Source organism: Cyprinodon variegatus, unplaced genomic scaffold, assembly GCF_000732505.1.
Source record: "Cyprinodon variegatus isolate N-32 unplaced genomic scaffold, C_variegatus-1.0 Scaffold180, whole genome shotgun sequence".
In the NCBI taxonomy this organism is placed as follows: Eukaryota; Metazoa; Chordata; class Actinopteri; order Cyprinodontiformes; family Cyprinodontidae; genus Cyprinodon; species Cyprinodon variegatus.
In genome coordinates, this window is record NW_015150633.1 from 781,854 (window position 1) to 805,946 (window position 24,093).

The following is a 24,093-nucleotide window of genomic DNA, read 5'->3' on the forward strand; positions in this document are numbered from 1 at the left end:
CGTTATTAGCAGCTATCAGGTCCATAGAATGGGTTCAGATTGTGCCAGTAGGCTCATTAGGTTTTTATCACTGAATGAATTCTAATGCTAACCCTAAAATAATTCCTTTTCCCCCCACAGAATTTATGGATCTATTTACTGTATGTGTAATCTGAAAAATTATTTCAGTAGTTCCTCATGTACTATAAATATTATTAAATAAAGATAGAATGTTCAACATATCGCTCATATTAAACCAACAAATACAAGTAAACTGAGTTGTAGAATCCTCTCCGTATAAATATTTAATTCCCTGTGAAAAAGTGCCGATCATTTTTTAATGAGATCCTCGTCAAATGGACATGCATGTTTGTTTTTAAAAACGTATATGTGTCTAACGGACCTAGTGAATGTTATATATATATTTTTATGCACAAAACTACAACAAAAATCGTACTAAATCAGGAAATAAAACAGCATGATTGGCTGTAAGGAGACAGAGGACACTGGGTTTACTACAGTGACTGAAAGAGAGTTTTGAAGAAACTCTCTTTGTGAAATGAAAAAGTCAGAGGCTCGCTTTTTTTCAGGGTTTAGAAAACAGAGTTTTCGGTAAAAGTGCTTCGTAAAACAGACCCACCATCACCCAGCAGTTATTGCCACACCGTGAGTAAAGGTAGACAAATGCAGTGGAAGCCTCTAGGCCTGCCTTATTCATCAATACTAACACATGAAGTTTGATAGGATTTGCATTGCTGCATTCTTGTGTTACCGAAAGGTTGTAAATTGACACTATATGGCAACTGATCCTGGCTCCTCACAATGAAATATAGCATGATATATGTGTAAGCGTACTCTCATAGCCATTCCTTCTGATGTCTGACCAAGATATCTGTGTAACAAAAAATAGCTATAAATAACTATTATTTTAATCAAACATTTACACACTCTAGCAACTGCCTGCAAAACAATGTCTTCGATTTTATTCCAAAATTACTAAGTTATTTTAAATAAGACCATTTGTTCTGACCACTAACTGGTTCAGAACTGTATGATTTTCATTTTCTTTTTCTATTATTGCAAGACAAGAATTGACATAGATTTAGAATTTTTTTTTTATTTTTTATTAGCTATCAATGTTTTAAACATAATGAACATTTTTCAGTTAAATGTTCCTAAAATTTACCAAAACTCCTATTTGTTCCTATTTTTTACACCTATTTCCATAGGTGGAAAGCCTTAAGCCTATTATTGATATCTGTTTTAAAATTTTCTCAAAATCTATTATATTTTTAGATAGCAGCTTCAAAGGTGTACTGGCTCTCTTGAGAGCATTCAGACCGAGTGCAGTATCTGCGGTGAGTGCAGTGGATTTATATATTGTCCAAATGCAAACTGTGCAGGGAAGGGCGGGGAACTGCCCAGCGGTTTATCCCATTAAGTGACTCTGATGTTGTCAAACAGCAGCACGGCATGAAGAGAGTGGAGTGGTGATTGCTGAAGTTAATTTAGTCCTATAAGGACAATTCATCATCCCTTACCTCCAGCATTCACTACCAACTTCCCAGCATTGTTGCTTTCTGCATGGGTAGATTTTAAGGAAGTACGGCCACGTCAAAAAAAAAAAGAAGAAAAAACAGTGATAATTTCGAAATCTTTTGGAAAATCCTTTGTGGTCCGGCATCTAGTTGCTGTAACTGATTACTCAATAATGATCCTCCCTACCATCAGTTTGAAACCTAAATCTAAAAGCACACTTGGGTAAGAGCACAGCAGCGATGTATTGCAAACCAACATGTCACCCTCTAATTTGTAAAAAATAAAATAAAAAGCTAAATAAAGTAAACACTTTAAACAGACAATTTAAGCTAATAAACTGAGATCCATTGGGGCTCAATTAAAAAAAAAGATTTGCAAAGCAGAGTGGGCAAAAATTACAGAACATAAACAAAACACTTATGACTGCAGTACTGATAGTGAAGTGTGGCACAAGGCATTATTAAGTTTATGGGCAAATTTATTTTATAACAGTAAAACTGCTCTAGATTGTTATTTTCCTTCAAAATGTAAAAAAAAGTATTTTGAAAACCATTATTGATTATAGTGCGCATTTTTTTTTCTCTGATGTTTTAATTGCAATAAATTATTCACTGCAAAAGTTTTAAGCTTGGCAAACGAGTAGAAACTAAAAAAAATCAAAGTGTGTCTGTGAGAGAGTGTGAGTAAAAATGGTAGATTATTTTTTTCAATTTAACCCTCAATCATTATTCTTGCTCTTTACTATTCCCCCTGGCTCTGGAAATTCACATATTTTTTGCTTTCACAAGTGTAACAGAAGCATGCTTCAAATACCGAGGCATCTTTCAAAGTTTGTCTTAGAGTTTTAAGAATAAATATATCAAAAGGATTGCTCTGTTTATATCTGGCCACAGCAAGTACTGATTGAGCCATAACAGGGTTATGTAGCGAGAAAAAACAAAACAAATGGATTGCTGTATTTTGAGAAAATTAAGAAATGAATCTTGTTTTATGCATTTTGTGGTGACTAGAGTTAAATCACTATTGTACTGAGAAAAAGATTTTGGTGTTTGTTCAGATTTAGTAGTTATGATAGGCATTTTATTTGGTTAAAAATGATTTTAAAAAATAAATTAAGACAATCCTAAAGTTCATCTCTAAACTCCTTTTTAAAATTAGATTCAAGATCCAACATATATCTTTATTGATACTTCAAAAATCAAAATTTCATCATTAGTGTCAATTTTTTAGAAAACAAAAACAATAACAAAAAACTAACATTAACGTTTGAGAAATCAAATTGTCTTGAACATTTTATTTTGTTTAAAGGTAAAATTTGAAAACCTAGAGATTGTAGCCATGCCTTGTTTTCCAATCTAAACCATACATTTGTCAACTGTTTTACTCATGAGTAATACAAAGATGTAAAAGCTGTTTCAGGGCTGGAGAAAAAAAAAATTTAACAAATACACCCTTCCTGAAAACTGTGCATCATACTTTCGTTAGCAATTCAATGTATTGTAGATTAAATTAGATCATAGTGGTTATCACCATAAATTCTATGAAAATATATGTTTGAACAACAGAAAATTACATTATTTACTAAAATAGTTGTTTGAAATAACAGTTTAGCAGGTGAGCTGCTGACAATATGTCTCTTGGGATCTAGGTGTCACAATCATCATCATGTTCATCTTCAGGCATAGAGTGGAGAAAGGCCTCTCTGTTTGAAAGTCTGCGGTTTTGTTTGAATGACCCACCTTGGCAAAGTGGGCCAATACTGACCGCTAAAGGGTCCATTCAGGCATGATGGCACATGTACAGTTGTATGCAAGTGTCTGGGCTGTGGCAGGAAGAAGAGGCAGGAATAGATGGGTTTGAGGAAGCAAGGTGGAGCAAAGAGAGCACAGGTGGCAGGGCAGGCAAGTGGGCGGTGAAACAGATGTGAGCAGAGCAGAAGACGAACTTCACTCAAAAACATAGTCCCTTCGATGTCTCCGCTACAGCCTAGAGCAGGAAGAGGAAGGGAAGGAAACAGAAAGAACATTAAATTTGAAGGTGTATTGATACACAGCCTTGCAGGAGTCCACATTGTTAGCAGTCAATGTTTAGACAGACGAGTTGTGATGGTATGCAAACAAATCTGCAGGTATCCAAAAAATTATTTCAATGGCAAAAATAGATAAATAATATTAGAAGGTAAAGCAAGGAGTTTTACCACTCTGAATACCTTTTTTTTAATAAGATTGACTCATTGTACAGTACTACTAGTCAATAGGTCATTAAACAACCACAAACTCCTCTCAAACCATTGGTCCGTTGAAAGTGTTTACAATAAATTCATTATAAAAAAACATAGAAACAAATATAATTCCTAAAATATATCTTGCACTTTTTAGACAGTTAACTGACCACAATAAAGTGAAAATGGGATAAACATAAAACTTTACAAACCTATTTTTCACAGGACAGTAATAATCATATGATTTTTATTGTTTTTGTTATGTTGTGGTTGTGTTGTTGTTGTAATTGTTGGGTTATTGTTGTTGTTGTTTTTTTTTTGTTATTATTATGTTTTTACTTGATTAAAAGTGGGATCAAGGTCTTTTTGTAAATACTGGCATATCCACAGATAAACAATTTGTATTAAAAAAAATTCAAATGTAGAAATTTACTATTAGAAAAAAGGCTTAAAAATAATAAAAACATGGGTCTTTGATTAACACCTTTAAACGCCAACTGCTCCCCGGGCACCCCACGATGGCAGCCCACTTCTCCTCTAGGTGATGGGTTAAATGCTGAGCTAAATTTCTCCAATGTGAGATCAAGTTAAATCAATATTATTATTATTACATTATTATTGTTATTATTATGATTATTATTAAAGGATCATATTATAACCCAACTCAATTTTAAACGTATATTATAAAGAAAATATCAAGTGAAGTAAAAAAAATAATCCAATAAGGCTGTTAAGCTGTTTTTACTTGCATAATAGGTTTTTACGTTTAATGCTATGTAATAGGCATATAATTTGAGCTCAAAAATTATTATCTAAACCAGAAGTTTGCATCTCATGTATATACAATTAACATATGTTAAATGTGGATAATAGACCTATTATGTAAGCTATAATTTACTTATCTTTGCTGTTCTGTATATCTTATTTATTAACACAATTTTTTTTTACATAGTTTAGCACCAGATACTCTTTTTAGATAGATCCAATAATAATAGAGCAAGTAAAACACAGCGAATGATAACTGTAAAATACTATACTGCTCAAGAAAATAAAGGGAACAGGTAAACAACACAATATAACCTCAATCAAATCAAACTTCTGTGAAATCGAACTGTTCACTTTGGAGGGAACACAGATTGACAATCAATTTCATGTGCTGTTGTGCAAAAAGAATAGAAAACAGGTGGAAATTATTGCCAATTATTGACACACACACTCAATAAAGGAGTGGTCCTTCAGATGGGGACCACAGACCACTTCTCAGTACCTATGCCTTCTGACTAATGTTTTGGTCACTTTTGAATGTTGGTGGTCCTTTGACACCCTTGGTAACACAAGTCAGACTCCACAACCCACACAAGTGGGTCAGGTAGTGCAGTTCTTCCAGGATGGCACAACAATATGAGCTGTGTCAAGAAGGTTGGCTGTGTCTGTCTGCATATTGCCCTGAGGCCGGAGGCGCTACCAAGAGAGAGGCTAGTACACCGGGAGAAGTAGAGGAAGCCATAGGAGGGCAACAACCCAGGAGCAGGACAGCTACCTACGTGCAATGAGGAACATTAGGAGCTGACAAGCTAAACATGGATCTTTCATCACAAAAACATGACTAGTCATAGGTTTTCGTCAATGAGACGAGAAGAGACTAAATAAAAATTAGCGAGTGGTCGGTCAGACATTTAAAATGTGTCATTTTGCTTTAATCTGTTAGACAAGCTAAACTGTATGAGCTGTGCAGCTGTATCCTATTTGGTAATGCGGCCCACCTGCTCTGCAGCGGTACACATTCTGCATGACCGCAGATGGAGCATGGCAGCAGCCGTAGGGGACAAAAATGAGCCGGAATGGTCTGGTGCTACATGCTGAACTCTGCAAATTCTGTTCCTCCACCTGTGCTTGCGCAGAAATGCGTCTTTGCATGCACATAGCTCAGAGTCTGAGCTTTATGCTCCACACCGATGGTTTGCTCTAAGCAGTATGGCTCTTCCTGATCTCGCTACTTAATAAATTATGTGGCTGATCGTCCTATGCTAAGCATAAAAAATCCCTTTGTCTAACTATCAAGATTTTATTTCTTCCAGCTCACAAGAGGTGAAACCTAACATTCTTTAATTCTACCAAAAGGAATCCCTAAATTGTATTCAAATAAAATATTTCAATGCATACTGCATATTTTTGGATAAAGAGCCAGGTGAAAAGGTACATAGATCTTATCATATTTTTCTCTCATTGTTCTCGTTTCTATCTATTAAAATTTGATACAAATATTTCCTTGTATTGCCATTAAAACATTTTCTCTGTTTCTTTTAGATAATTCAACTGTTTAGTTAGCATATTCATTTAATGTAGGTCTGGATTGCCATGGAATTAAAAGGCAATTATGTAGTTTCTCTCTGTATTTTCTTTTATATCAAAACCCTATGCATTTAAATCTACTTGACCCCTGAGCAGTGGTAACTAAGGGGACAATTCTCAGAAATAAAACAAAAATTGCCAAAGTAGAAAGAAGAATGCTTTATTTCTTTGTATTTTTTGGAGCAATGAAGATTTTATTGATCTATGTGTAATGCATAATTTCTTGTAGATCAGGAAGTGTTTGCCCTTTAACGGAAACCTTATATGTCTAAAGCCATTCCTTAATTGTACATTTTGTTAGCTTGTCTGTCTCCTATATTAACTAATATGATGTGTTGAACTAGCTCTGCTATTTCATAGCTTTTGTGAGACACTTTAGTATAAAGTTTATTTTAATTCTTTAAATCAAAGTTTTCTGCCGAACAGCAATGTTTAAATGCACGGCAGCATTCTATACCCAGAAATTGTAGTATCTAGGCAAGATCGGTCAGTCTGCTACTTAAGAAAACTTAAAACATAAAACTGACTAAAACTAGACTAAAACCTTTTTAAGAATTAGCCGACTACAACTGACTTAAACTATCACATATCGTAATGTCTAAAATGTGACTAAGACTAATAGTTTTTGTCCTTAAGACTAAGACTAAATCTAAGATGCTGTCAAAAACAGCACTGGTGGGGACAGTATTTCTCTGGACGGCTGCACAGCCGTCAGTGTGCACACCAGCATGGCTGCTATTAGGTACCAAGATGAGATCCTCAGACCCCTTTTAAGACCATATACTGGTGCAGTTGGCCCATGGTTCCTCCTAATGCAGGACAATGCTAGACCTCATGTGGCTAGAGTGTGTCAGCAGGTCCTGCAAGATGAAGGGGTTGAAGCAATGGACTGGCCCACCTGTTCCCCACAACTTGAATCCGATTAAGCAGACCTGGAACATAATGTCTCGATTCATCTACCAACGTCACGTTGCACCACAGATTGTCCAGGAGTTGATGCTTTAGTCCAAGTAGAGGAGGATATCCCTCAGGAGACTATCCACCACCTCATAAGGAGCATGTCTAGATGTTGTAGGGAAGTCATATAAGCATGTGGAGGTCACACAATACCGAGCCTTATTTTCACCTGTTTTAAGGACATTGCATTTGAAGTTGGATCAGCCTACAGTGTGTTTTTCCACTTTAATTTTGTGTCTGACTTCAAAACTGGTTATTTAATTTGATTAATTTTGCATGATTTTGTTGTCAGCACATTCAACTTTGTGCAGAACAAAGTTTTCAATAAGCATACCGTATTTAATTCATTCAGTTCTAGGATGAGTTTGTCGAGTGTTCGCTTTATTCTTATGAGCAGTCAAGATTGAAGAACAATATTTGAGCAGCTTTCCTTTTTAATTAAAATCTATCTACTTTGGATGTCACATTTCAAGTTGCTAGTTTCTTTATTATTTATTTTTTTGTAATGCACCTTTTGTATGCTTTATTTCTCTAAATGTCCTGAAATTATAATGTATTATTTTACTGTATAGTATAATGTTGTTAATTTTTATAAATATTTTTTGTATTTAAAAAAATATATATCGCACTCTACCTTCTTTACCTATTATTTTATTTATACAGTCAACAACTAAATTCATTAAAATAAAATTTTTTTTAATTTAAGGTTAATTCCAAAGAATTATTCTCTTTCATGTTTTGATTTATTCTGATTTAAATCTGGTACTGTGTTAATGAAATACAGTATAGCAGAATGGTTGGCCAAAAGTAAAAACATTTCTTTTCATTCATCCATTTCAGTTCTTACCGCCAATTAAATTCTTTAGTGAAAGGTTTGTCATGATGTCTTTTTATGTATTTGCATGGAGATAAAATGACATTAAAACATTTCATGGGACCTTGAAAAATATTTCTAATCAAAAACAAAAAAATGTTATAGAGAAGTTTATTTATCCCGTTTTACAGATTTTTTTTCTCAATTTATCTCTTCTGTTTGTCGAAAAAAATAAAGTTTTACCTTTTATATTTTTTTCGATTATGATCATCATTTCTAATACTAAAGTTCAAGCAAGGAGCATTTTGCTTTTTTTACCTTTCATTTTAATATTGGGGCAAATCCTTTAACCCACTTAGTTACAAACATTAATTGACAATCAAATCTCAAAATCCCTTTTTTTTTTTTTTTTAGCTTTTTTGATTGCAATTAATAACCAAAAAATACAGAAAAGGGGACACAATAATAGCAAAACATTTAAACAGTTTTTATCTGTCCCTGCTGCTCAGAACCTATTTCTGAATTTGCCATAAATGAAAATCACTATGAGTGTTGGTGAGTCCAAATGCTGCAGTTATTGTGCATTGTCTGACAGATGGGAAAGCACAGGGCTTGCTGGAGGGAAAGACTGGGTCACATCCTCCATCTCCTTAGTTTATGTAAGATTTATTTTTGGGATGTACAGTTCAAACCAGCGTGGTTAGCCTAGTAGTTGACAGACCACTCTTAGTCTGTTGATCTTGTAAAGTGATTACAAGTTTGACCGCCAAAGCATTCTTCCCTAAACCTCTTAGGCTTGAAGCCTTTGGTTATATCAAACACTAAGACACTTTCCATTTGATTTGACATGACGAATATTTATGGATTTGGCGCTGAAATTATTCCCCCTCTAAATGAGGCCAACAGCTGCGTGGGACTTATTGTGACGAACATGCAGGTGCTGTCTGTATTTTCCTGGCTCTGGGGTTTAACAAGCATCTCCTAACTGGCAAGACTTTGGGCTCTGTAAAGCTGAATCTTTCCTAATTTCCTTTAATGGCTCACTTTGTAGTGCATTTGCTCCCTCATTTTGTTTATTTGCTTGCCATGTAACAGCATATTTAGCCCACATGATTGCCTTTAAATAAATTAAAAGACTGCAACATTCCTTCGTTGCTGTGATGTTAGTGCTAATCCCTAATTCTCTAAATAATTTTCTACATTTCTACTTGTGGAATCAGGCTTCAGCATGTTATAAAACACTGAATTTCCATGGCACCCCTAATCATAACAGTTCATAGATTAGAGGTCCTTTAGCAAAAGCCTGATGAGCGAGATGTCTGCAAGTTAACAGAAAGAAACCCATCTCCGCCCAAACTACGGGTATGTCACATGATCAAATGAGCCTATTGGCATCCTGACTTGCTGTAGTTGGCTGAATCATAGAAGGTCCACACTTCTTCAGCTGCATTTCTTTATGGATAAATTTCTGCTGTTGAATTTTTCCTTTCATCTGTTGAAATTGTGTAATGTTGTTAAATATCTTTTATTTTGATTTTTTTTGTATTATTTTTATTATTAGTGTACACCATAATCATGGCCATATTCATGACTTACATATGTGTACAAGCTTAAAATATACGATCTTATGTGCAATGGATCTAGTTATTATAATGTATTAATTTTAGTTTTTGAATAAGGAGGAAAAAAAAATATTGGATCTTTCCATGATATTTTAACCCTTCTTGATATTCCTGCATTTAGGCAGAAACTACAGAGCCCAGAACTAGAAGGCAAAGATGTCTGCAGAAAAAAAAAGATAATAAGACGGAGCTGTGGGCTTTATCATCCAAGGATACCAGTATTTTCCCCCTCTTTCCTCTCTTGAGAAAAACATGGGTCAAACAGGATAAACCTGTCTTAAAATAGGGGCTCATAAAGCCTTCTAAAGAACCGCTTAGAAGCCGATGCACTGGTTAAACAACAATACGTACTTAATTTGTGCATATAGACTTGTGTTTATTTCCTCCAGAATTAATGCAAATATCTTCACACCTTTGTGAATCATATAACATCTTGTGTTCTTTAAAAAATACATGGGTTCCCTTCCTTCCCAGTCAGTTATGTTGATAAAGAACTCTGAGCAAGGTTAAAAGAGGAAACACATTTTCTTACATTTTTCCTCTTGTACATAAAAAAACATGCTAAGTCCTTTTTACAGCTTGTCAACCACTATTTTCCGAAGATCTAAGAAAAACTCTACAGTCATAAAATATTTCTTGAAATCTTTTGTGAAGAACAGACTAATGACATCCATTTAGCTGTCCTTTTCAATCTGTTAGAGGTTGCACTCTAACAGATTGAGGCAGATCGGGGCATCTCAGACACTTTAAGCAATAATTTACCAAATCAGATGACTTTACTTTCAAGTAAATGACTGTATTTTTGGTTAGTTTTATTTAAAGTTTCATTAACTGTTTAATAATCTATAGGGATTCAGAGTAGTATTTTCCAAGACTGTACGGATCGTAGGCTTTGCAAAGCGCTAAAGACAAGTAAATAAAAAGATATTATGTGAGGTATCTCAGAGGACTGTTGAAAACAGAACTACAATCTGCTTCTTTCTTTTTGCCAATATTGTTAACTTTTTGTGTATTTTCTGCATTTTATTGTACAGTTAATAGGTGTCATATTTAGAGATGCTCAGCAGCTTTGTGAACATAGAACTTTTATTTCACTGAAAATATTTTAAATTCTTAAGAATTTTACTAATGAGGAATACCTCAGAATGAACGGGATAAAATAAAAAGATATGAAGAAAATTAATTTGAAGATGAGATTAAATTCACAGCAGCATAAATGTCATATAAGAAAAAGGTTTTACATAGGACTATAAAGTATAGTCTTTTTTTTTGTAAAGTATATTTCTTTTTAAATATGATAAATCTTTTTTTTTTTCTGTGCTGAGTTTTTAATGCAACTAGTTTTGTTAAAAAAAAATATGTATTTTCATTTCATGTTTTGCTGTATAAAGGCTTACTTTGAGATCTGATCAGAAAGAACAAATGCTGATTATTTTTTAGATGTTGTAATTTAGCTGCTGTAAATATACATTTTAATTTAGGAATTATTTAACAAAGCATAGTCTTAATCTGTTTTTGACATTATGTAGCCAGAGGTAAGGATTGGTAAAATATTTTTAAGCTAGCAGATAACAGAATATTACTGCTGGGATTGAGGAACTACCAGTGAAGACAGTCAAAAAGTCTTGAGCAAAAGAGGAACTGATGACCATAAAAGGATATGAAAGGCTCTGTGTAATCCATGCAGTTTACGCCAATGGTCATTTAAAACAAAATGATAAAATGACCTTAAGCTTTTTGGTGAGATTCTTAATGTATGTTGATTTACCTTCAAACTTAGTGGTTTTTAATTGATCTTTGAATAATAGATTTAGTATGTTTGTTTTTATTAATAATAGAAAGGCACTGAGCAATGTTGGGTTCTAACACTTTTAAGAATGTCCACATAAACCAAACATTCATGCTCTGATGGGCCTCAGCCTGACTAAGATTGGGTTATGTAGGTTCTTTACACTTCAGTGGCTGAGGCTTAACTTCAGGACTGAAAGTAGAGCAGAAGATGAAGAAAAAGGAGGAGGAGAAAGAGGACTGCCTGGTGCAGCCAGTTAGAGCTCTATCTATATATCTATCATTCCATTTTCCTGCTTCTTGCCCTCGCAGACTTTCCGTGTCTTCGAGGAGGGATTCAAAGCTCTGATGCTGGATAAATGACACACAGAAACTCGAACACACACAGAAGTGTGTGCACACTTCCATCAGACTGTCAGCTTGTTCACGGATGAGTTGAAGAAAATGAAAGACCGAGATCTCACGATCAGTACTGGTTGAACTGCTTCAGTGTTGATGATTTCAGTCTGCATTTAAACTTCAAAAAAGTAACCCTCCAATGTTAATGGTGCATGTTTTAAAGTATGTGTAAAGCATGAACCAGGATAAAACTTATGCCGCTGTAATAAAAGATACATTTATTATGAAGACTTTTTCACATCTTTCCCTGAGGTGCCAATAACTGTGGAGGGAGCTATATGCACAAGAAGGAAAATTAGAGGTGTTCTATGACATGGACCATATCCTTATTTGGAAAAAAACATTATCTGTATTCAGGAGGCAACTGGAGCTCAACTATGCAGAAATTAAAATAGGACATGCATGAATATAAAAGAAATTAGATTAGTAGAATAAACTGAGAGTCAGATTCATTTTATGTCAAACTGGTGGGATTTATGTGCCTTTAGGTGAGCGTTTTATCGTTTAAGTAAAAAAAAAAGAACAGTTTCCAGAATAAAACCTAGCTAAAAGTCCTTCCAATTTAAGGCTGTTCTGTGGTTACCCTGACCCAGATTTTACACTGGCAAAAACCCTTTTTAATAATAAAAAAAATCAAAATCATTTTTTTTCCTAGATACTTAATGAGCAGTTTGAAATTATGCCAAACATATGACCATATTTCAGTCTTTGTGTTTTGATAAAATCTTATGTACAAGACCAAAATAAAGCAGTCACTTACTACGCCATAAGAAAAAGGAAGTTCTAATTATGTTTCATAAAAAGAATGAATTGGAGTAATGATTTTATTATTGTGCAAAACATAATTCAAAGACTCTGTCACTGCACTATGGTCTGTTTCTATTTTATATTTTTGTGTTTGGTATATTTGTTAAATAAAAATAAACACACCTATGGTGTTTACTTGAAGGTTTATTCTTATTTAGTGGTGGAGAAATGATGCTGAATATATATACATGCCACACCATTTAGATTTTCATTTGTAAAAAAGATAAAATAAAAGCCTGTTACTTTCTGCTGCATTACATCATAGAATTATTCTCAAAATATATTGACATTTATGTTTCAGAGTCCTTTCATACATTTGTATCATATGTGACTTTGCTGGTAATAGGTAGCTTTTAATGAAATAAAAAAATACTTAGAAATTTTACAATTTTTTTGTTTTTATCTTTTATCTTTATGATCAGATAAATGCCATAAATCACTTCTAATATCATTTAACAATATATTTAATTCAATTACCTTCACAGGTTAGTTTGCCCTGTTCTTTCTTCTACAGCAAAGAATGATAATGACCATGGTTCGGTAGCTCAGACTCAAAAATTGCTTTATTATGATACTTGCGTTAAGTACAATAGTTAATTTATTGCTTTTCTTTTGACAATGTAAGAAGCATATATACATCAAGTTAATTTGATTTTTTTTCCTTTAAGACCTCAAATAAAACATACCTGTTTGCCATCAATTTAACTGCATCACAGTATGTGTCTTACAGCCGTCCTACCAAAAGATGCATAATTATCTTAAAGATGATGCTGTCTGACAGTTGAGGATTAGAAGTTTTGAGATGGGATTAGTAGGCTTTTTTTATGAGGCAGTGTGAATGTAACTTTGGCAGAAGATTTAAAAATAAAATTAGCTTTTCTGAACTTACATACCAAATTTCTGAAATTGATTTTGTATCAGACCTATAGTATAAGTTAATTAAGAAACCCCTAATGCTAGTTTTACTACTTTTCACTATTAAGTTGTATTGACGATTAAATTCAAGGTATCAGCAATAAATAACTGATTGTCTGCAACATATATTTAAGCTATCTTAAAAGTGTTTTTAGTTATCTGAAATTAAAATTTCGCTTGTTTAAATTACACTGCAGATATATCAAAATAAATTGTCCCTAATGTAGGATCTAACTACATAAAAACATATTGGAATGAATGCTCCCAGCATGCCTTGCACCTCTGACATCAGAGCAGAGGTTATAAAAGGTTATTGAAAGATATGAACACACTTCTGCCTCAGTTTAGCACAGAGCGTCCTAGAGCACAAGTGTGAACCATGTATGGAGCAAAGTTTTCCACTTGCTTCATCACTTTATGGAAGCACTTATCAAGCTTTAAATCTGCCTAACTTTTGCAGATTTGACAAATATTGTTCCATACAAGGGCTTCCCAACCAAAGCAGCCAATCTCAATTGTTAATTACAGTAATTAAATGCTAGTAACTCATAATCCTAATTATTTAGTGTACATAATATATCTGTTCATTGTGAAATAATTTTGATTGGAATAATGCATGACTAACTATCATTTCCAAATATAATTTTCAATAAATATACATAATCAAATAAGATTATTGCACAAAACTAAAGTAAACTATTTTAGAGATATCTAGAACTATATTTTTGACTAGCAAAATTTTCCTTTTAAGAGGTCTCCAAATGCACAACATATATTTTAGACATTTTTATTTTATTTTGATGGCTTTTCTGTTTTATACATAAGGAGTTATCATTCTGACAGGTTGAATGTATATTTACCGCTATCATGAATAATTATTCAGAACAGTCAAAACTTGTTAGGTTTCTGTAGGATTTTTGTTGGAAGTTTATAAGCATTACTTGCATTTCCTAATCTGTTGTCTGTTATGTTAAGTCTCTCAGACCTATAATGCCATGTTTTTAGGTCCAAGTTCAAGAAACTGTTACATTTTAAGCCTGGTAATCGGTATACAGTAGCACCTTTTGCTCTTCTTAGTTATTTTTAAAGGGCCTATATCATGGAAAATCAACTTTATTAACTACGTTATAATACTATTGTTTTATTTACATGAAGTCAAAAGTGATATTTTACGTGATTCATCCATAATTAATCATCATGAATTCATCCTTCTGAGCAGCAGCTCATCCTTAATCTGGATAAATGAGCAGCCCTCACCATCTATCGCAGGAAAGTGTTAACCCACCCCCTCATGGAGGCACCTACAGTAGCTTGACCACACTGCACTCAATCATTAAACAACCTCCCACTTTCTACAATCAGCTAGCAGTAATGTGAGGCAGAGCGTGATAATTTCTATACAAAGTTAAAATGAAGTGGCCGTTTTCCCATGAAATTTAAACAGGAACAGCAATTGTTCTCTTTTTAGCTAATGTCTAAGTCATGAAAGATGTGTTTTGCAGAGGTCACTTAGCTTCGCTTCTTAAACATCATTAAAGGGACCGCACCCACACAGTGAGAGCTGGCTTCATTTTGAAGGTAAGTGTCTTTCTAGGAAGGTTGGAAGAAAATAACTAATATTTCATATATGAATGACATTTTTCAAAATGAAAACTCTGTAGTGCGGAAGGCAATATCTCATCTTATGCTCTATGATTTTATAGTTGACTTTGGAAGGCTCAAAAAGTCTCATAAACTGTAAAACATTCAAATGCATTTTGTATATATCAAAAAGGAAAAAATTCAAAATATTTGGTGGATTTGTCATATACATTGGTAAAGGTGGGACTCAGATTGGTGAGTAAATGAGCAACTGAAATTTTTAACCTGATAAATAATGCAAATACAAAACCCTTAGCTTAAATTAAATATTTTATTTCAACTACATATTTCTTACACTCAAAATAAAAAAAAAAACATTACTTTAAAGTTTTTAATTTCCACAAATCCTTTTTTCTCATCAATTTCTCTATTTCCTCATTACAATCTCTTTAAAGTCATGTTTCTGAAGCCTTTATAAAGTCAATGTTTCTGAAGCCTTTATAGTATTACTTTTTTATTTATTTATTTATTTATTTATTTTATTTTGATTACCGTAATAACCCATGATTCTCTGATGCAGGGGTAGGCAATGTTGGTCCTCAAGTGCCACTGTCCTGCAGCTTTTACATGCATCCTTTCTTCGACACACCTGAAACAAATGAATGGTTAACGTCCAGGCCTTTGCTAAACTTAACGACATGCCGACGAGGTCATTAGGCCCTTTGTTTCAGGTTTGTTGGAGAAGGGATGCATGCAAAAGTTGCAGGACGGTTGCCCCTCCAGGGCTGAGGTTGCCTGCCCCTGCTCTAAGGTAAAAATGTGTGAATACATACTATTTTTGTTGAATAATGCAAAAGTTAATATTAAGATCAATAATAACCAGCAGTATACTTTTTTTATTTAATTTTCTAATTATATAACTCAATTCCTTAAACCTTTAAAATAATCATGAGAGGATCCTTCAAAGATAGTTAGGCAGAAAGTGCAACATCGAGCGAAGATGCATTAAAAATCTTTCATCAAAGTAAAACATGGATAAAAGATTGCATTTAAAATAAACAGAAAACATCCAAAATGAAAACAGATTTTTTTTATTCTCATACACTTTAAAAGGATGAGTGCAAATAAAAGAGCTCATGACCAAAAACTACTGTACTCATCACTAAGCCATGGACTATCAGGTATCAGTAAATACAGGCGTTTTGGTAGCTATAATCTACAACACAAGAACAGAATCAAGGAAAAGAAACAACATAGAATCAATGCAATTGGAAATAAAATGGAGGAAAATGAATTCATATAACCAAATAAAAGGAAAACAAAAAGAAGAACACAACACATTTTCTACATTCAAAAGAAAAAAGCTCAAAAATCCCACAAGGAATATAAATATTATGGCAAGTGATGATAAAACATATTCTACAATCTGTTATGTACACTTGGCACGAATGTTATATATCAGATTTCCTATCAGGTTGTTGTCACTTTTTCCATCTGTACAGGATGTAACTTTCTTTATTGAAAATACTAACCTGACCTTTCAGTTTACGTATAAATACACTAAAACAATCATCCTCTCAAAGCGATTGAAAATCTAAGCAAAAGCTTGATGTAAAATTAAAAGATGAAACTGCTCTATGAACAAACAGCATCAGAAAATAGTTCACATACTTTTTATGTATGTTTACTGTATATATAGTGGTGAAGAATTATTTTTTTTAAATCAATGTTAGTCCTTCTCATGCACTTGAAAGTTGTAAACAGTACATTTTGAAATGATTCACTAACCGAATTTGAAGAGACAAACCATTGTTGAAAAAAAGAACAAAAAAGGCATATTTTTAATGTGCATTTTCAAACACTGGCAGATGTGTTTATAATGAGTTAGAAAATGGCTATTTCACATGATTAGATTGTCTCTGCCAATCTGATGTGGCCGGAGAGAATAAAAGCAGTTTACAGCTCATGTGATGCACTGTTCCATGATGATTTGAGATAATACAACTCAGGTTTAAGACATACAGCTAGAGTATACTTTAATATACAGCATGAAGTAGAAAAATGTCCTGGGTTGGGGTTATATGCAGGTTGATATGTCTCTCTTGATATGTTAAAGGGAAAGTTCTGCCTGCTTTGAGGTGTTACTTGAGTATAACAAGGACAAAATATTAACAAGATATTTGTGAAATTAAAGTAATATTGCACATTTAGGATTGCTTGGTGCTCCAGAGTGACCTTAGCAGTGTTGTAGTCAAAAACAAAAAAAGCAAAAAACGAATTGGATGAGAGTAAAAGAGTAAAAAGTTGATATTTTAATCTTCATGATATTCAATCAGGTTGACTGCCAATGTTAAAATTTTAAAGTAGGGAAGACTGTTTTTTTTTTTGTTTTTTTGTTTTTTTTAGAATTTGCAGCATTATGTTTGTTTTGCAGTCTAGAACTAAAAAAAACATCTTTGGAGGAAAATACTTTTTTTTCAGAAGGATCACAAATCTCCTCTTAGAACAACTAATTAAAACATGTCTGTTGCTACAGCTGTAGATAGCAGCACTGTAAATAATGTTTACTATAGTTATTCAGGAATGCTGAGAAGCGCTTAGGGGTTAGTCACATAATGATGTCGTCATACTTGAAAACATAGGATCATAGGATTCTTCAGTTAAACTGTCAAATTTGCTGGAAATGTAAAGGTTGCAATATAAAGGAAAAATGTACAGAAAGTACAATTTTAGCACTGTGTACATCAGGACGTAAAAAATATTTGGCTGTTCCTAGGTTTAAAATGTATTTTAGATCAAATTCAAATATGAAAATCATTGAATAAAAACAACACAGTCAGAAATCAGGTCAAGATAAAAAAGCTGAGAGAAAAACGTCAATATAACTCATGATTCAGCAGGGACAGAATGATCTTCAGCAGCATCTGTTAAAAATAGTGGCTGAACAAATGCTCTAAAAAGTTTTTCAAATCTTTTTAGAATAGAATAGAAAAGAACAGAATGGAATTTAACAGAATAGAATAGAATAGATTAAATAGAATAGACTAGAATAAATTAAATAGAATAGACAGGCCTTTTGACCCCAGGATTGTCTGGGTAGCTTGCATTTGTACTTTTAGAAATTAACTCAAAAGAAAGAAAAATCCCACCCCTTCATTTGATTTCATTTGTTTTCAAATTCAACAACAGCTTATTGTTGATGAAGCAATTGTCCGAAATAAGCACCAAAAAAATTTAAAAATGAAGAAAAACTCTCCGCTTCTGTAATTTTAAATCTATCCAGACTTGGGCTGCATCTGAATTTATCAAATTACAGCCCCTGGCTCCAGTTCCTACAGTAGTTACTGTTCATTAACTTTTCACAGGATCGACAGGACTCTTTTGTCAGTGGGAGAGCAATTAAATTTATCTAGATTTAATTGATCAGGTTTGGGATTTTTGGGTTTATTTTGATATTCTAGCCCTATTGTTTTTTCTCACAAAATGCTACCCATCACATAGAGGACAAAAGAGCAAGCTATCCAGCATGTTGATCAGTACATGATCTGTTATCGATTAACCATTTTTAACTTCTTAATCATGAACTGATATGCAAAGGCCTAAAATTGGAAAATGTATTGTCTTTTACATCAACTGTATCTTTAGACTTTTAAAATTTTTTTTAAAGTTTTTCAAAATAAAAAAAATAACATTTGATTTTACTTTAAATTATTTACAAATTAAAGTATTTTTTAAGATTTACAAAAAGGGGCATAGGTACATATTTTATCAATGAACATGTGAATAGAGTAAAATGAATGCTTTTCTTTTTGAGTGACTACAACACTGCTTTCAACCAACAATGCTTTGATTTAAAAACTAAAGAAAAAAAAAATCATAATTACCTATAACACCCAATATTTAACAGTTTTGCAATTCTTTAAAATCACAAACTGTATAAGATAATGAAGAGTAGCCTTTTGGCCTTCATATTCTATTTAGGAACCAATAATTTTATAATATGTTATATTTAGAGTTCAGCAAGTTCACATATTAGGGGAAATATTTCTGAAAACAGAAGAACTGACTACATAGCAGCAAGTGTTGGCTTTTTATCTTTGTGAGATATAATATGTACCCATATATACCTACTTTATTTGAAGTGAAATAGTTATGGTGAAAAGGGCTCAGTGACAGCATATTCGATATTGAGTTGTAGCAACAGTTTGGATACATTTCAAGAGTCTAATTTTCACAGGAAAGCATTGAGTGAGGGAATCCTGGTCTGACTGCTCAAAGGCTGCAACTGTTCAAACATCTCTGTGTTCATAGATAAAATTCAAAGCTCCCTCTAATGAGAGTACAGTCTTTCATCAAAGAGCTGGGCTGACACATTCCCAAACAAACAGGAACACTGCCTCCTTCACATTCAAATGTTAGAGTGGAAATAAAAGGACAATTAAGTTCAACAAACACAATGAGAGGACATTCATACATGGAAAAAACATGAGGTAACTATGACAACATGTGCCTACAGAAATGACTGACAAATGGGATGATAAGAAAATGTTAAGGATATGCCCAGTATGTGATGTACAACAGCTACATTCATTCAAAACAAAAAAGCAAAACAGAAATCATAATTACATTTGTTCTCAGACATGTTTTTTTAAGATGATGTGATCTGTTGAAAGTTACAAGCAAGTTACATCAAAGAAACAAATTAAATATAATGAGGCAAACAAGTCACTCATAAAAGACTGAAAAAATAAGATATATACAGTGTGTTTAACATCAAATTAAAGAAAACATGAGTCCCGGCTGCATTAAGGAAGTGGACAGTCAACTCATCTGTACACACAAATGCCAACATTCCATTGAGAAACACACAGCATGGGCAGTTTTTCACCACTCGGCTGGATTTATGATTCAGTGCATTCTCTAAAGAGGTGGTCTATTTATGCAGAGTTATGGCAGATGTTTTCTAAAAGGAGTGGACTGTTGTTTTATGGCCTTAACTCATTTAACATACTCAGCTGACTTCCAGAAGTGCCCTGGATGGGAAAGGCGGCGGTTCCTTTTTGGCAACTTTTCCAGTAAATCTACGAGCTTGGAGAAGCTGGGCCGCTCTTCTGGCTTGTACGCCCAACACATTAGCAAAATGTCCTGAAAACACAAAGAGCAAATTGAAAACCATTTAATTAATTTAGTTTCATTGCAACCAGAAACCCAGTTTTTCATTATTTTCATACATTAACACAAAATAGTAACATGTTAGCAAAATGTTATGCAAAACAAAAAGAGCTAATTGAAAACCATTTAATTAATTTAGTTTCATTGCAACCAGAAATCCAGTTTTTCATTTTTTTCATACATTAACACAAAATAGCACAAAAGATTGTATAAAAAGAAAAATTATATCAGAATTATTATTATTTTTTTTTAATGTGATAAGAAAGATTGAGCCAAATACAGTACAGTCCATTAGGAGAGAAAAGGCGTCCAATAGATCAATGGGAAAAATATGTTTTTCTTTTGGTTTCTTTTAATAATCGGATAACATTTTGGGGTTTCCATATACCATATATAAAAGGGCACAGGCACAAGCACAAAGAGTAGCTAAAGTTAAGGATGAGTGAACAATTCCAAAAAAAGTTAAAAAACAATCCACAGGACCTTTTTTTTTTAAGTTCAAAGACGTTTCGCTTTCCTTTGAAATGACTATGACCTGGATGACTCAGAATCTTCACCAGATGAGCGAATAAGTACGAGTTTGTTTACAAAACAGGCAGTTTCTTTTTCTACCAAAGCTTTTCCAGAAAAATAGACACTTTGGTGCATGCTTCAATTATTTAATCTGATCAAACATAAATGTATACACATGTCATGATTTGATCATTTCCCTTAGTCTCCCTGGAAACTGAGATTTTATTTTTTTCCACTATCAACATAGATCGGATTGGGGAAATGTTGTGCATGTAAACGTAGCTATTGTTGGTGGTGGCAAGTTAACTTATTAAACTAACAAATGTGGAGGCAGCAGAAACATATAAAAATATATAGATAGAGAAGGGATCTGAGATGTTTTCAGAAGTGTTGAAGGTGTAGGTTTAGTAGGAAAAGGTAAAATAAAGTCTAAAAATATTTTGAATTTTTCATGCACTAGTCTTAGCAGTTGTTTTTTTTTTTTTTTTAAGGAAACTCAATGTTGGTAGTACAATCATATCATTTGTGAGGAGAACTTGCTCTAGTTTTATCTCTTCAATTATAGCCTGGTTGAAAGCATCTTTGCACACATATCTTATTCACAGAGCTCCCTGAAGATTGATTATTAAAAAAAAAAATAACCATTTGACATTCCTATATTTTCTTTTAAGAAGTTTTTAGACTCTGGTAAACTTTTAGACAAGTAATCCTCTACAGCATTTAACCAACGAAAACAGCCTTTGTCTTTATTTTATTTTTTTAAAACTATTTTTTTATCATCATGGCCTGATTTAAATATTGAGTCTAGGATCAGTTTAACCTGGAAATTTCTATAGGCTGAAATAATTTTATTTAGGACAAAACTGATTTGTGCAATAAAGGGTATAATATGGTGTTGTTCATCTTTCAAATGGTCTTAAAGTGAGATATGTAAATAAAGCCTATGAAAAAAAGCTAATTATACTGTAACTTCCTATCATTTAAGAGCAGCAGGTTGTGGTCGGTTTATGGTCAAATTATGTTCTTTCCACTTCCAGAGTATGGCGCCAACATTGCTCACTGGAACATTCAGAAATCCTTCTGCAACTAATGCTGTCATTATGATTTGAAAAAAAAAGGTTGTGAAGCTCTTAAGAGAGCTATTTACTATTACCCATCATGAGTTTTTTTCTTGTGTGATACCAGAGACACATTTTTATTGACCATCATTTGGGACTGAACCAGCTGATGTTAATTTACACTGACAAGGGGCAGGATTGCTTTATAATTAGAGAGAGATTTCAGCTGATGTCTTGGCTTTTCAGGCCTTTTTGCACCTTCCTTTCTTCATGTGTTCAATACTTTTTCAATGTGCCATTTCACTTTATCACACATAACTGCACATCTATGGTTTAATTTCTTTGTGTGGTTCGCATGGATTGTTACCGACATCTGGTGAAAATGTGATGTCAATGGCACCTCTAGAAATATATTTACTGCGAAAAATGGTGGTGTGCTCATTACTTATTTTACCCACTGTAAGTGAAAAAGCTGGTCCTTACCAGTATCTCCTTCCCCATCCCAGTTTGGGCAAGGTTGGGCTTCATACCACTTCCAATCTGCCATATGATCACCTCCGCTGGCTGACTCTTGTAAGGCCACTCACGTGCATGTAATTCATACCAGATGGTGCTGCGAATGTAGAGAGGAGTGAGGGGCGTCACTACTTTGAACTTTTATCATATCATCTTAAAAAAGAATTATATGAAGGATTAATACTCACATAAGCAAAAGCACCAAAAATCCAATAATGTTTAGTATTAGATCATGCCTATATGCAGCAAGGATGTATATAGAAATACTAGTGGGTCTGAATCATGGGTCTGTATTAAATATTTTGTTTTATCTTTACGTTTGCAGCTGTGGTTATTACATAGCCCATCCGTCTCGTTCAAATTTTTCAGTTGGACACATTTAGGTGTGTAGACTAAAAATAACTCCATGCCAGGAGAATTAATAAAAAAAAAGGAGATGAAGCTTGATTGTTGATGAATATGCATAACAGCCTTGAGGGTCACCTCCAGGTAGCACAAAGGCCAACAGAGCAGCGGGACATTGTGCACAAGTGCAGCGCTTGTCTCCCTCTCAGAATAATAACAGCCACAAACAATCCATATGGGAGAACTGTTTTAAAACGCAGTTGTATTAGTAGTCTATAGAGTAGGGTCTACCCTAAATAAACCAAGTCGTAAAGGCTGTGGAGAATAAACTGGAGGCAAAGGGATTTTTAATCTCTTTTAAAGGAGGAGAAATGCACGACTATGGTGTGTGAAACTTATTTGACATTTCAAGAAGCTATCTGTATCTAACATTGTGTGAATCAGTAAGATGAATGTCACCACAAACTTTTAACAAAAGTGGTTCTAATGAAAAAATAAATAATGGTAGAAATGCTAGTTATTAACATTAAGATTAATGTTCAGTCAAAAACATGTAGCTGGGTTTTGAACATAGTATTCGGTCCCATTTTTAGTTCCCTCAACTCTGTACAATCAAATGCACTACAATTAAAAGTGCAATTGAGTTTCTAACATTATTTCCTTTAAAATATTCAATATATAAACAGTGCATAATGAGGGCTATGCTAATCATTTCCTTTTTCAACTTTCCAAAAATAAACATCTGTTAGTTTCTGGATATAGCTTGAATGTTTGACCGTTTTTAGTTTGTCATCCGTTGGCTATAAATAAACAGCCACAGACACTGTCGGACAAACAAATAACTGGGCATCTGGTTAGAGGACACTCACCCGAAAGCAAAGACGTCTGACTGTTTGGAGAAAGGAAGTTTGTCCTCCTCCGTGTCTGGAGAAAGCTGCTGGATGATTTCTGGGGCCAGGTGACAAAGCCAGCCATTGGGGATTCTCAGTTTGTCTTCTCTCCGACTACAAAGCCAAAAGATACCGACTTTATCAGAATATGTCATTTGTTGTTGTACTGTGGTATCAAACTATAGTAAATAACATTCCAGCTACTGCGGTTCTGCTTTGCTTTTCTACACCTTTTTCATGAATGTAATTGAATTTAATGCAGTACATTGTGCAAAACTGTGCTGCTGTCTTGTTTTAAAATGGAAAAATAAAGAGGTAGATGTTTGCTTTATGCATTTAAATTTCATTAAATAAAATGAATAATATGTTTCAGGAGGCTTGAGTACAACATGGTTTAAAATTAAGACTTATCATTTAATGTTAAAGGCTAATGTTTGGAGAGCATGTGTTATACTTCATTCATTGTCCCACCTTATTCTACAGTAATGTCAGTATAAATAGTGTTGTGATGATAAGGAAAATAATTAGAACATATTCATATATCCAGAACTATTATTAGAAGTGCTGGTTTGATGATTTCTCTCTCTCTCTCTCTCTCTCTCTCTCTCTCTCTCTCTCTCTCTCT

The 24,093-nt window shown here is 33.6% G+C and overlaps 1 protein-coding gene across 4 annotated transcripts in view; it reads right to left on the minus strand.

The window, feature by feature from the left end:
• Positions 1 to 2,777: 2,777 nt before the first annotated feature.
• Positions 2,778 to 24,093, minus strand: part of ksr2 (kinase suppressor of ras 2) — a 171,688-nt gene continuing 150,372 nt past the window's right edge. For 3 of the 4 annotated variants that reach the window (XM_015378855.1, XM_015378854.1, XM_015378852.1), the window contains 3 exons: positions 23,448 to 23,582; positions 22,201 to 22,330; positions 15,537 to 20,119 (listed from right to left, as the gene is read on the minus strand). In XM_015378855.1, coding sequence (XP_015234341.1) covers positions 19,973 to 20,119; positions 22,201 to 22,330; positions 23,448 to 23,582 — 412 coding nt within the window. In that variant the 3' untranslated portion in view covers positions 15,537 to 19,972. Of the gene's footprint in view, positions 3,505 to 15,536; positions 20,120 to 22,200; positions 22,331 to 23,447; positions 23,583 to 24,093 lie in introns of those variants that run through there. The other variant, XM_015378853.1, reaches the window with a different exon arrangement.